At 38.2% G+C, this 13,051-nt stretch overlaps 1 protein-coding gene across 1 annotated transcript in view; it reads right to left on the bottom strand.

The window, feature by feature from the left end:
• The window catches only part of rnf213b (ring finger protein 213b), a 43,514-nt gene extending 30,463 nt beyond the window's left edge, over window positions 1–13,051 (bottom strand). Inside the window, exons 1-24 of the mRNA XM_073815131.1 lie at window positions 12,933–13,051; window positions 11,575–12,251; window positions 10,677–10,832; window positions 10,374–10,540; window positions 10,000–10,289; window positions 9,691–9,923; window positions 9,093–9,296; window positions 8,773–8,992; window positions 8,407–8,462; window positions 8,152–8,314; window positions 7,926–8,069; window positions 7,577–7,675; window positions 7,356–7,484; window positions 6,503–6,665; window positions 5,183–5,350; window positions 4,936–5,085; window positions 4,150–4,763; window positions 3,910–4,069; window positions 3,583–3,800; window positions 3,351–3,494; window positions 3,052–3,204; window positions 1,760–2,903; window positions 1,474–1,658; window positions 75–230 (exon numbers count right to left, since the gene is read on the bottom strand). Coding sequence (XP_073671232.1) covers window positions 75–230; window positions 1,474–1,658; window positions 1,760–2,903; window positions 3,052–3,204; window positions 3,351–3,494; window positions 3,583–3,800; window positions 3,910–4,069; window positions 4,150–4,763; window positions 4,936–5,085; window positions 5,183–5,350; window positions 6,503–6,665; window positions 7,356–7,484; window positions 7,577–7,675; window positions 7,926–8,069; window positions 8,152–8,314; window positions 8,407–8,462; window positions 8,773–8,992; window positions 9,093–9,296; window positions 9,691–9,923; window positions 10,000–10,289; window positions 10,374–10,540; window positions 10,677–10,832; window positions 11,575–12,227 — 5,769 coding nt within the window. The 5' untranslated portion in view covers window positions 12,228–12,251; window positions 12,933–13,051. The remainder of the gene's footprint in view (window positions 1–74; window positions 231–1,473; window positions 1,659–1,759; window positions 2,904–3,051; window positions 3,205–3,350; window positions 3,495–3,582; window positions 3,801–3,909; window positions 4,070–4,149; window positions 4,764–4,935; window positions 5,086–5,182; window positions 5,351–6,502; window positions 6,666–7,355; window positions 7,485–7,576; window positions 7,676–7,925; window positions 8,070–8,151; window positions 8,315–8,406; window positions 8,463–8,772; window positions 8,993–9,092; window positions 9,297–9,690; window positions 9,924–9,999; window positions 10,290–10,373; window positions 10,541–10,676; window positions 10,833–11,574; window positions 12,252–12,932) is intronic.

Genomic DNA, 13,051 nt, shown 5'->3' with positions numbered 1-13,051 from the left:
AGTTCAAGAATTAATAAGGTTAAAAGAAGGAAAAGTAATGGTAAGCAGTAGCACTGGCAAAGCACGATTTGTACCTCCATTTGGGTTTGACTGTTGTGACTAAGACCTCGTTGCAGTGCTTCAATTACAACCAAATGAGCTGCGTTTCTCCTCCACATATTTCCCTTGCTGTCACTAAGACATCCAAGAACAAGTAATTTGAACAGAAACTCCTCCAAGCCACAACGTACCTGTAGAACCAAGCAAAAACCAGAGATTTAAACAAATTTAAAACTAAATATTAGTCATCCACATTTAGTAGGGGTGGCACGGTTCACAAAACCCTCGGTTCGGTTCGTATCACGGTTCTATGGTCACGGTTCAGTACGGTTCTTGTTGTTATTTTTTCTTTAAATTTTTAACACTCCAGAAATGTATTATCTTATTAATGTATTAATTATCCATAATGTAGGATACAGTATTAAAAAAAGTTATATCATGTAATCATGCACAAACTGAATTTGACTTTAAGCACATTGGACCATCTCTGAGGAAAGCCAGATGAGATTTTGATAGAGCAAGAGGGAAGACATTGATGATTTCAACCTGCTTTTCATTTATTTGGCAAAAGAGAATGTGTATTGCCATCTACATAAACTTTATGTGCATTTTTAGCACACAAAGATAACTTGCATTTATTAAAATACCAACTTCAGTATAGCTCTTAGATTTATCACTGAGAGGCTGCTTTAATACTGAGAGTTTATGTGGACGAGAGAGAAACATAACCTTTGCACCTGTAATATTTAAATCTCTTTAAGTCTCTTTTGTCCACTTTTGACCACTTCTGTCCTGATTACTTTGAGGGGAAATTTCTGAAATAAGATCGCGCAACTTTCACACGCTAGCAAAATGAAACTACGCGGAAATCAGCCGCTTTAATTTTATCAATGAAAGGCTAAAAATAGCGCTGAATACGAAAAGACGTAAAACATTGTTGTCAGTACCTCAGATTAGATAAATGGTCGGAGAGAAGGCGGTCTCCTGTGGCGGTTCGAGCACATTCAACCCATAGACTGCAGTTCAATCTATTGTTTTATTTCCGCTGTCATCATAGGTAACATGAAATAAAAATATGTTTCCACACACCAAACTTATACGACGCTGGCGCATCCTCCAACTGCGGGCAGACTTCCTTTTCTCTCCCACTTGCCATTTCTACACGTAATATAACCTGCAGTACTTATACTATAACCAGTCACCTCTTCTTTCGCGCGAAAGGGAAACATGCTATCTGAGGTCACATACACATACACTACATTGCGCATGCCATGAACCGTTGAACCGTGCGGTACACACGCGCTCCGAACCGAGACAAGCGAACCGAACGGTTCGGATTTTTTTCATGGACCGTGCCACCCCTAACATTTAGCAAATAATATTGCACTTTGATATTTCAAAACAACACAACTACAGATTTGTTGTAAAACATACTGCTGCAGTATCAATGTGCAACAGCACAGGGTCCTGTTCTCTCAGTGGAGTCAGTCTCTGGGACAGAGTTTGGACAAATCCATCGATGTTAACGCAGGGCTCAATGAGTCTGATTGTTAGACAGGTTGCTTTTGGAAACTCCGTTTGGAACTTCTCAAATAGACGCTTTACATACAATGACTTTCCTGCACAGAAATTAAAAGATGGGTATCATCATCAAATCTCTTATCTGGTAAAACTTGTCATAAGAAAATGTTTTCACCAATTTTATCCCAACAATACATACCAACAGCTGGACGTTCAGATGAAATCATCCAAACAGAGAGCTCCCTTGGATAGACGTGACTGTCAAGCTCAGGTGGAATATGGAAGTGATTTTTGAGGTACTCTTTGCTTCTTTCCTTAGATACACACAGACCTGTTTGCACCTTATAGTTACTGAAGAAGGAGGGGACATATCTATCCTGGTTTACAGGGCAGACCATCACTAGACGGTAATGAGGCCCAGCACTCTTTTCCAGTGTCTCAAAGCATTCTACCAGAGCCACACTCACATCATATGTCAGTGATCCTGGGTTGACCAAAGTGTAAATCTTGTTATGTTTGCTTGCAGTGCCCTGAAAACCTAGACACCGACGAAGGATGATCTCAACTTCCTCTTTGGTTGTATCTTCTTGGCACATTAATATCTCATCAGTTGTGGGAAGAGGTTGCTCAGGGCTTTCTGTGTAAAGGGACAATGTGGTACTAATTACATCCTCAATAGGACACTGAACAAGGTTTGGCCTTCCCTCTAGAATGATCGGAGGAATTTTGCGTTTAATCGGCATTTGATTCATGGAAGAGAGAACAGAGAGAAACTTCCCGAGTGTTTCAACATCCACATGGTCAGTGAGGAAACTGGACATGTTCTCTTTAAATTGCTTCCATAGGTCCTCCAAACATTCAATGTCCTGTTCTTGCACCTCTGTCCCATCGTCTTGAACCATAGATTCAGTTTCCTCTGTTGCTGATTCGAAGGCTTCAAATATGTCAGATATGGTACAGTCTGGTTTAACATTGGTCAATAGATGCCACATTTGCTGTGGGACAGGTTTCTTTTTGTTATTAACATTGTTGACCCATTCGCAAAGATAGACCATTTGCTCTGATGTGTAAAAATTCAGGGCATAGTACTGAGAGCGCATCTTGGATAAGTGGGCACACCAGTCTTTATGGAAGTTTTCCAGAGATCGACACAGATTCTGAAGCTCCTCAAGCATCTCGCCCTGATAAACAACGTACTTCTCTAGCTGCAAAAAGCTGACGTTGATGCAGGGTTGTTCTTTGGGGTTGCATTTTATCTGAGCTTCCCAATCCCTGAAGAGCATATTACCTGAGGTGCGCAACTGGAGGAGGATGCGACCCATCCTCTGGACACCTTCAAAAACCTACAGAGTGAAAACAGATGTAAGTCTTCAAAACTAGCCTTAAGCTCTAAATGTAATTTTTAAGGTTCTTGTAAAATGGTGGAATCATTATATTTTCATAATATTAAGACAATATTTATTGCAAAATGTTCATAGATAAAAGTATCACCTGAGTAAACTTGTTGACTTGCTCTTTTCCATGCTCCCCTTTAGATGACATCAGCATAAGTTTATTCTGAAGCTCGAGGAGTTCATTAAGATTGTATGTGTTTGTTTGTCCATTTCTCATCACCTTCACGTTAAAGACATTGTCCAATGCTGTCTACAAACATATCACATGAAAACTCATAAACACACTGTATAAAATGTTTATTAAACATAACATTTTAATTGTTTAATATAAGCAATTAACATTGTCTGATTTCAAATCACAAAGCATTAAACATTATTAAATGGGTGTCTACTCACTTTTCCAGTGAAATCCTCTGGCCACCCCACATGATACACGCCTCCAGTGTTGATAGCTGAGGCCAGGGAAAGAGAAGATTGCTCAACAGACCCATGAGTCTCCCTCAAACCTTTAAGCCAGTCCAACCATCGACAGGAGTCTCTCTGTATGCAAAATGTATCTTATGTATCTCTGTATCTTGCAAATAGGGTTTATAACTATATAAAATGTCATATGGTGCTGCAAACTAACCAGTTTTTCCACAAGTTTCTTATCTTTCTCAAGGTTGTTCCACACTTGCTTAGCACAGTCAATAAACTCATTAAATCCTGCAGTGTGCTGTAGTGAGTAAAGAAAAGGGCTGTAGCCCATCACAGCAGTCTCAAAATTTGCAAGACGATCAATGTCTGCATCATTCTCTCCTGCAGAAATCATTGACAGGTCCATAAAGACCTTCAAGTCCCTTAAACCTGGATGAGAAAGGTAAATAAATGTAACATTAAAAATTTAACCATCTTACAGAACATGATGACTATAGATTTGTCCTCAAATCAATATTATAACACAGATAGTTCTTACTTTTAATTTGGGTTTTCACCCATTCGTTAAGAGTATCACTGGTCAAGAATGCCTTCAGACAGGCTATGTGTTGTGGTTTGACATTCGACAGCTTCTGCCTGGCTTGGACAAGATCATCACTCAATGAACCCAGAGTGTTTTGTTTGAATGATTCGTCGCTCTATATATACAGAACAAAGAAACTGAGATGACTAAAATGATCAAGCAAAAAGCACATACATACAAAGACTGGTCTCTTACCACTCGAGTCAGGCTATGTATTGCACTGAAATCTCCTTGTAATCCCAATTTATCTTTAATTTTCAGTATGACCCCTGCAGATTCAGCCGCATGGTGAAGGTATCTATATTCCTGAATCTGACTTAACCGATGTTCTCGCCAGTTCATATTCAGATCCCGATTAACTAGCATAGTGGCGATTAAATCAAGCTCTTTCTTTAGCCGCTTTCCTTCACCCTGGTCTTCACACCAATCCAAGACCCGATCCACTTCTTTAAAACAAACTGTACCATTAGCTATCTTTAGACCAAGGTTAAGGAAGTCAGCACGACAAGGTCTCCAGATTTGGTGATGGACTTCTGTAAGATGTAGCAATAATGGCCGAGGAACCAGCATTACAAGTTCTGTTGCCTTTTTTTCCCACACACGTAGCAGAAGGTTGCTTTCCCTCACTTCATGCATCTCCCATGCCATTTCTTGCACTTCAACATTGTTACTGTAGCATAGCACCTGTCTTGTGTTCTTTTTTTTAAGATCCTCTTGACAGAAATACGTCTGCACCTCAACCAATTTGTCCATGGCTGTTGCCTGCAGGTCAGTTCTGATCTTTTCTTCAAGAGAAGAAAGTTCAGGTACTGTTGAAAAATTTGTGCACACAATTAAAGTATGAAATACAACAAACATATGTAAATTATGTATACAACCATACTACTTACTAGATATAAAATAATCTAAAGCTTGTTAAGCTTTTCATATCAAACTCCTTGAAAGTCTAAATCTTAAACTGTTCTAGTCTAAGGTACTTACCATATATAACATCTGAAATCTTTCCTAGCATATCAATGAGGAAAGTCATGTGCTCCCTTTGTTCTTCAAATGCTTTCAAGTCACTTTCTCTTTGACTGAGTAGCTCTGTCACATTTATAGAGATTTTATCTTCAACGTTGTTCTTTTTATCTAAAGGCAAGAGAAACAAAAACGTTATTAAACTGGTGGCCCAACGATGCCTCTGTAAGTAATAAATAAGACCAGACATGGAGTTTGTAAGACTTACACAGGTTAAAAAGCTTTTCAAATTGACTTTTATATTTCCTGATGGTCTTCAGGTGGCCCAGGGTTACATTTCCCTGACAAAGGCTCTGAATCAGAGAACCCAAGTCTGACTTACTATCTGCTATAAACTGACATGCTTCTTCATCCAACTTCCACTGATTCCAGTTGTCTGTGGAAATAAAATAAAAGCTGAATAAATAATGAACAATGTCTGTATTTACATAAAATATGGTAAACTGTACTTTGACTATTTACTTTGTTGTTGTGGGTGAAGAGTGGCAAATAAGTTAAGACCATGCCATTTAAAGGCGGGGTGCGTGTTTTTTTAAAAACACTTTGGGAAAGGGAGTCGGGCCAACTACCAAAACACAGTTGTGGCCAATCAGCTAGTGTTGGGCGATATGCCCCATTTTGAGATAGTCCTATTGTCAGCCTGTGAGATCAGTGATACACGATAGTATCGGGGGGCGGGGCAGTAGTTTACTCATTTATTTATTTGTTCATTTTATACTCATTATGACAAGTCCCTTAAAGGTGGACAAGAAAGAAGCTAGAGCAACACTGTCATGATCGCATCCTTCTAAAAACTGTTGCCATTAATGCGAGTGCGTAAAATGTCCTGCTTGCCAGGGAGCGGGAACAACACACTCGCTGGTTTTAACCCTCTGCGTGCTAACAACCTCTTTGGTGCAAGGAGATGTCAGAGCTAGGGCTGCTCAATTATTGGAAAAATCATAATCCTGATTATTTAACATGATTACTTAATGACTGTAAAAACATACACCTGCGCACAAACACGTGCGCACATACAAACAATTCAATGCATTTGTTTAGTGTTGTTGCAGAAGGCTACACGTGTCAAGTAGTGGTGCTCCAGCGATTCATATTTTAAACATTAAGTGCAGGTGCGTGCAAGAAGGAATCCTCTCTCTACAAGCTCTCCGCCAAAAGTGAAGCTCACAAACTCTCATGCGAAGAAAAGCATGCAATGTGCATGTTCATGTGAAACTATGATGATAATAATAATAACCATCGGCAACTATCGTCATGACTATCGCCATGAAAGCCTGCTATTGGCGATATGTCTGAATATCGTCGATACACGATACTATCGTCTATCGGCACAACCCTACAATCAACAGTAATGGGTGTGTCTACTAACTGACATTGTTGCCTGGGTTGCGTATGTGTGGGGCGGATATACCAAATGAAGGTCCAGATTCTATTAGGGTAGGGGCGTGTTTGTTTAGGTGATTTCAAATGTCAACATCGGCCTGTTAGAGATCACACACCCTGCCTTTAAGAGATCAAGTCACGGTACCTTGAGACAAGAAAAAGTTGATCGCTGATTGAGGGTCCAGTAGCCGTTCTTCCCGATCCTCTCCAAAGCAAGCAGCTGACTCCACAACAATGCAGGATAAGACAGGCCATTTCATGTGTTTGCATTTGAAGAGATAGCTTAAAATTTCTCTTTCCTTCTTTGCCTGCAAGCAGAGGAAATAATAAAGCATATCAAGACAAGATATAAAAATTTTTCACAGTTTATCATTTGTGACCCTGCCTGTGAAATCCTTAAAGGGTAACTAAACCCCTGGTCAGAGCGTGACTCCACCCACTGGCAATATTTGAAAAATGCAAGAAAAGTGGGCAGATCCCAACGGAGATAGAGCGGACGAACTAAGTGTGTGGTGAGATCGTAACAAGGGCGTGGTGAGCTTGAATCTGCTTACGTCACGAGTCATTTTTTTTATACCCAACATCCAATAGGAAAATTCAACTGCAGTAGCCACCGTTTAACCTGAAGAGGGCAGCACTCAGACGTTTTTACACCATATATTGTAGTATTGAAACACTTTATATCCAAATGTCAAAAAACGTACTAAAATCAATGAACAGCACTAATAAAGCATCATTCTTACAGATCATTAACTAAAAAAAGTTGGTTTAGGGTTTAGTTACTCTATAATCTAATTATGAGATTAAGAGAATCAAAGTTTGATTTCACATCCTTGAAATCTGATGGCCTTACTTAGTTAATATTAAAGATATCAAGCTTATATTGATAAAGCAAATGTCTACCTAATTTTCTATGAAGAAAAAGACTAACAAGTGAATAACTGGGAAACACTGAAAATTAACATAATTTATGCACTATGAAATAGTCAAAATATTACCTGGCATCTGTTTTTAACAGCTACCTGACAAAGCTGTTTAAAACAAGCCTGAATGTTGGTGTGACTTTTTTCAATAGCCTTTGCTGATGTCTCCAGAGAGCAAACCAAAATCTTGTCAAAATCACTCATCTGAAAAGAAAAACGTTAAAGTTCACATGCTAAATATGCAACGCATTAACCACTGCACTTGCTTCTAAAATTATAATAAGATAATATCCTACCTGTGACACTCTCAGTTTTAGAGCTTTGTCTAATAAACTCTTCCAGCCTTCAGAGAAGTCTGGCATTACACTCTTAATCCCATACAAATCATTCCACAACTGCAAAAAACATGTGAAACAAAATATCACTATTTATTAATGTGTATTCTTGTGTTTTTAAGAAAGCATCTGCTGAGATAATAAATAGTAAATCTATGCATCTAAATCTAAATATTCTGTATGTCTTTAGAAATATATACAGTAGACTATACACACTTACACAGAGTCACAAAAAGCCGGAATTGTTGCATTATTGTAAACAACATTGGCAGGTGCAACTAATAATACTACCCTAAATGCTGTGCTATACCTCTATTTCTCTGGGGTAATACAGCTTGGAGTTCTGCATCAGAGGTTGTTGAAGCAGACCATCTCTCCATTTACTGAAATCCGTTTGCATCTCTTTGAGTTGTAAGGAAAGTAGATTTTGCTGTTGTTCCTCTTCCTCTCCACCCTGCAATATGGACTGCTTTGTTTACAGAGACACTACAAAACCTTTAATTCTGACTGTCAAGCTAATCTCAATGACACAGTACCTTTGAAAGAACAGCATGTTTCATTTCAACCATTTTAAGGAGCAGTTGGAAAGTGAGCACTGGTACACTGTATTCTGCCACAAGTCGAGCAATCTTGCAAGCGCTTTTGTGTACATTTCTGCAACACTCAAGGATTGAGCCTAATGACTCAGACTCCATGATTCTGAAAATTAAAGGAACTGCATTAATATCAGACTTAGATAAGTTTTAACAATAATGGAAAGGTATTATACAATATTAAGAACTATATTGTACCTTCCTTTTTCATCCTCAACCCTCTTCAACAAATAGCACAGGACATTCTCAGTTGCCTGCATTAAAACAAAACAAACATTGGTTGATTTTGTATTCTACCAGATACAAAATCTGAAAAAAAATATGTGGTCTTTAGGATAGTATCTAAATAGTGAATTCTGTCATTACTTATTCACCCACATCATTTTGAATCTTACATACAATATGGACACTTTTATTATGCTTTTATAGTGCATTTTTGTCCTTTCTGCAGCTTAGATGAACTGTGACAAATGCAGAGAATGGTTTCATGATTCCTGCAAGAAATGAAGCAATAAATAATGACAGAATTAGCTTTTTCTGTAGACTATTCCATTTATCTGACACCTCAATGTTTTTTTTGCGGTAGTAATCACTGTTTTGCACAGATTTCCCAATTTCCTCCATTCTGTACATCAGGCTCTGGATCAGATGTTCAGGAGCAATCCGTGTTAACTCGGCAAACTCAGCCACATCCTCAAAAGCAACCATGGAAAGCCAGCTGGTCAACAAGTAAGGCTTATCCTTGGTCAAAGACAGGTGCTCTTTGATCATCTGAAGGACCATCCTGTAGATTTAGTAAGACAACATGTAATAGATCCTCTGCTCTCTTGGTCATTTAATATTTTCAGAATTAAAAGTAAACCTTTAAAAGGTGTTAGACATACATCCTCTTTTCAGGGAATCTTCTTATGTTCTCTCTGAATAATGGATAACGGACACTTTCAAGCCCTGCCCAATTCGGCTCATCCACAGCTGAGCCTGGATCTGACTTTGTCCCTGGTGGTCTTAATAAATGAAGGGCAGGAACAAGCAGTACCAGTTCTGAGATCACCTTCTGTACACATCGGTTCATCAGCCCTATCACTGTGCTGCAAAATTATACATATAATTATAATAGAAACTTAGAAATACTGTATATATGGAAATCAGCAGACGGACTTTCTCAATAGACCCTATCAACTGAACATTACAGAATAATATTTTACAAATATAATACCATATTGCCTCACAATGAAAGAATATTTGTAGCTGTTCTGTAGGTTGAGCGCAAAACTAAGATAATTTGATATTTATTGAGTGACATGCATCAAGGAAATATTCTCATTTATACTGAAGTTTTATTAATCATTGTTGCAAGCAAATTATCTATAAGCCCGTTTACATTCAGGATCATGTGAACTATTGGTATTTTACACAGGATCATTCTCTCTTAAGCTAAACACTTTGCTTCCATAGGATTTGTTCAATAAACTTGACACTTACTATTCAATGACAGGTAGTGCTGCTTGCATGTCTCCAAGAGAAGAAGTATTTTTAAAGACAATTTGGCAAAGCATTCCCCACTCCTTTATGCCGAGATCCACTGCACAGCCTTCGCACACCTGAAACACTGAGATTGCCACTTTCAAAGACTTGATCCCAGTTGAGCTCTGTGTTTTCCTTTCTGATTCTCTATTCAAAATCTCAGTCAGTTTTGCTGAAATCATCTCTGAAACCTAAATCAAGAACTACAGTCATTCTTATGTATTTCAAACGTTTTGGAACAAAGCTAATAAAAAAGATCACACTTACATTCACTGGAGACGGAATGAGATCCCCTGGGAATATCACCATTCTTTCATTGTTTAACTGAAAGCCTTTTCTGTAATAGTTTAGGTGTTGTATAAATGTCTTAATGCTCTCGTGGTTAGATGGCTCCCATTTGCGAAACACTTTGTCCAGTAGCACATCAGCAGAAATCCTCCAGCCTTCAAAAATGTTTTTATCTGCAAACTGAAAAAACCTTTCTCCCAACCTTTTCACCCAATCTTGAAAAGATCCTGAACTTGAATAACTTATATAGCCTTCATAAAGGTGCAGCTCTGTAATATCCAACAACAACATAAGCCATTATTGCACAATGTACAGAAAATCTAAAAAACTTTAATAAACATAGATTTAGGTACCTTTTATTGTATTGTCAGTAGGTATACCAACACATCTCAGTGCTATTTCTTCAATCTGCTTGTTTCTTTGTTTCACTGCATACTTATATTGTATTACACCACCCTTCACTTCGCTTTTCTCAACTGAGAACGTTGCTTCAATCAAACAGCCATCCTGACGTAGATCCCTTTGCAACAACAGTTCCATGAATTTCAAATTATTTTATAATACTTTCTCACGCAAGGCATATTATATTTGCTACTAATCTACATTATAGAAACATTCTAATAAAAAAGAAATGTGAAAATGTTGTGTGCACCTACATTAGTTGCGTTGTTTGTAGTTGAATGTTTCTATTGTTATAAAGCAGATGAAGAGAGTTATACTCTTCGTTAAATCTGAATCTTTTGTCCAGAACTGCATGCACGTAGAAAGTAAACATCGGCTCTTTATCAGGAGCCCTCACTGGAGAACGTTTTCTGTGAAAATATTATTTAACATTATTACACGGCTCTCTGGAATGCTTGATTCTGATTGGTCAGTTGAGACATTTGCAGGTTCGTTCTTTTCGAATAATAACCGCTCCAAAATAATAACGCATAGCCGGTACTACTTTTATGAGTAAGATCGATCCGCGCCAATAAAGATTACTGTTTGTTTGGCGCCATCTTGTGACAAACACTGGACAACCACGACAAGACACAGAGAGCTTACTGAGACTGAACTTGACAAAATAGAGCATGACAGCTACGAAGCCAACACACAAAAAAAATACAGAATGGGCATTAAAACTTCTCAAAGACTGGCTAAAAGAGAATAAAATGGAGACAGACAAGTATGAAGCAGAGGATCTTAATAAGGTATTACGATCATTTTATGCATCTGTGCAAAGTTTCGCGGAAGGATAAATTTTTTTAATTTAAAACAAATATGCCAATAAAATGTTTCAAATTCATATTCATGTCCATTTTTTTTTCATATGTGACAAGTAGCCGTGTAATAAGCGGGATAATGTAGAGTCAGCCGGTAGTTATCGGGAAATAAGCCCCTTCAGTGTGATACAAGACCCTCCGCTTCGCGTCGGGTCCTGATCACACTGTCGGGGCTTATTTCCCGATAACTACCGGCTGCCTCTACATTATCCCTTACTTAAAATATGTGAGGAAAAAAGCTAAATTAGAAAGAGGTCATACATTTGACACTGTAAGATAAGTTGCAAACCTCTGGGTTTCTTTGCTGTCCATTGTGCCGCCCTGATTTGTTTCTGTTTGGTTCTTCTGCTCTTTAGACCCTTTAGTCTGATTCCCCGCTGTCGCTTGTGCATATGATTTTGGTCCTTCAGCTCCTGGTCTGGGGTCAGCGGCTTTCTGTGAATCTCCTCCGGAATGTTTTTCCTTCTCATCTGTGTCTTTCTTCTTATCTCCATCTTGTTCTCCGCAACCTGACAGTTTGGTCTTCTTTTCGTCTGTTTGTATTGAGTCACCCACTTTCCTTTTTTCCCTCTCTATACATTTCTCATCTTCTCCATCACTTTCATTTCCACTGCTCCTCGGCAACACAGTTTCCACCTCCATCTTATTCTCCTCTGGAGCTCTGTCCTCTGTTGGCTGGGATACAATTGTAGTCTCATTGTTGGCACTGAACTCAGTTTGCGTCTGCTGTGTTACTTGATTGACAGCCTCTGTCTGAGTCGAGATTTCCACCGTATTTAAGCTTGTTTGAGTATGAGCATCTTTGCTAAGTGCCCCGGAGTCTGTACTTTGCTGTCCCTGGTTTTTGGATCCACTTGCTGGCCTCTGCTTGCTGAATGAAGAAGTGCTAGCAGCTCTTTTTTTGGACTTGCCTTTCTCCGAACTCCTTTTATTCTTTGGCATTTTCTAAGTTTTTACAGCTTGTAGCTTTTTTGGTTTGGTGAAAGATTCACAAGACAAAGTTAATAATGTACATTATGCATTTGCTCACATTAAACCAAACTTATTGTACATTTAAGGTGTGAACCCATGACACTGCTTATGCAATGCTTTACATGAAACACAATAGGCTAATAATATACAGTAATAAACACTATAAACATACTGTAATGACGATAAAAATAAAAATATATCTTTAAAAAACCATTATCAATATCAATCACTTGAATCAGCGAGGGAGATAGCAAGGTTAACAAATAAATAGATATATGCTAAACATGTTAAGACTAGGGATTATAACATACACCACAGTTTGTTAATGCAATAACGACACCTAAACACGGTTATTGTGCGATAACTGAGGTAAAGTTTCACAAGGATTCAGTGAATCTATCTCCTCAGTGACTAAATCACAACATTGCAATACTCACTGAAACACAAAAGCTTTAAATATTGAACGTTATACTAAACATGTTTTAGTAATATAATCTACAGTAATAAATAACTCTCACGCCTTTATTGTGCAGAAATGTCCGATTAATTTACTTGTGTAAAGCGAATCCTAAAGCTGCATCATCGTATTTTAAGAACATCAAATGTCCTAAACTTGCGTTAGTCGTCATAAAAAAATAAAGATATTTTTTACAAAATATATGGTGTCAGTCATACCTGTTTGTGTCTCTCTGAACCGTCATCACATATGTGAGTAAACTCAATGGGTTTTCGCGTTTAGAGCAAAGCCCTACTTTCAGTTTCGTTTCGTCAGCAGGTTTCGAGAGAATCGTTGC

This window comes from Paramisgurnus dabryanus, chromosome 1, assembly GCF_030506205.2.
Source record: "Paramisgurnus dabryanus chromosome 1, PD_genome_1.1, whole genome shotgun sequence".
NCBI lineage: Eukaryota > Metazoa > Chordata > Actinopteri > Cypriniformes > Cobitidae > Paramisgurnus > Paramisgurnus dabryanus.
This window is presented reverse-complemented; position numbering and strand designations above follow the sequence as displayed.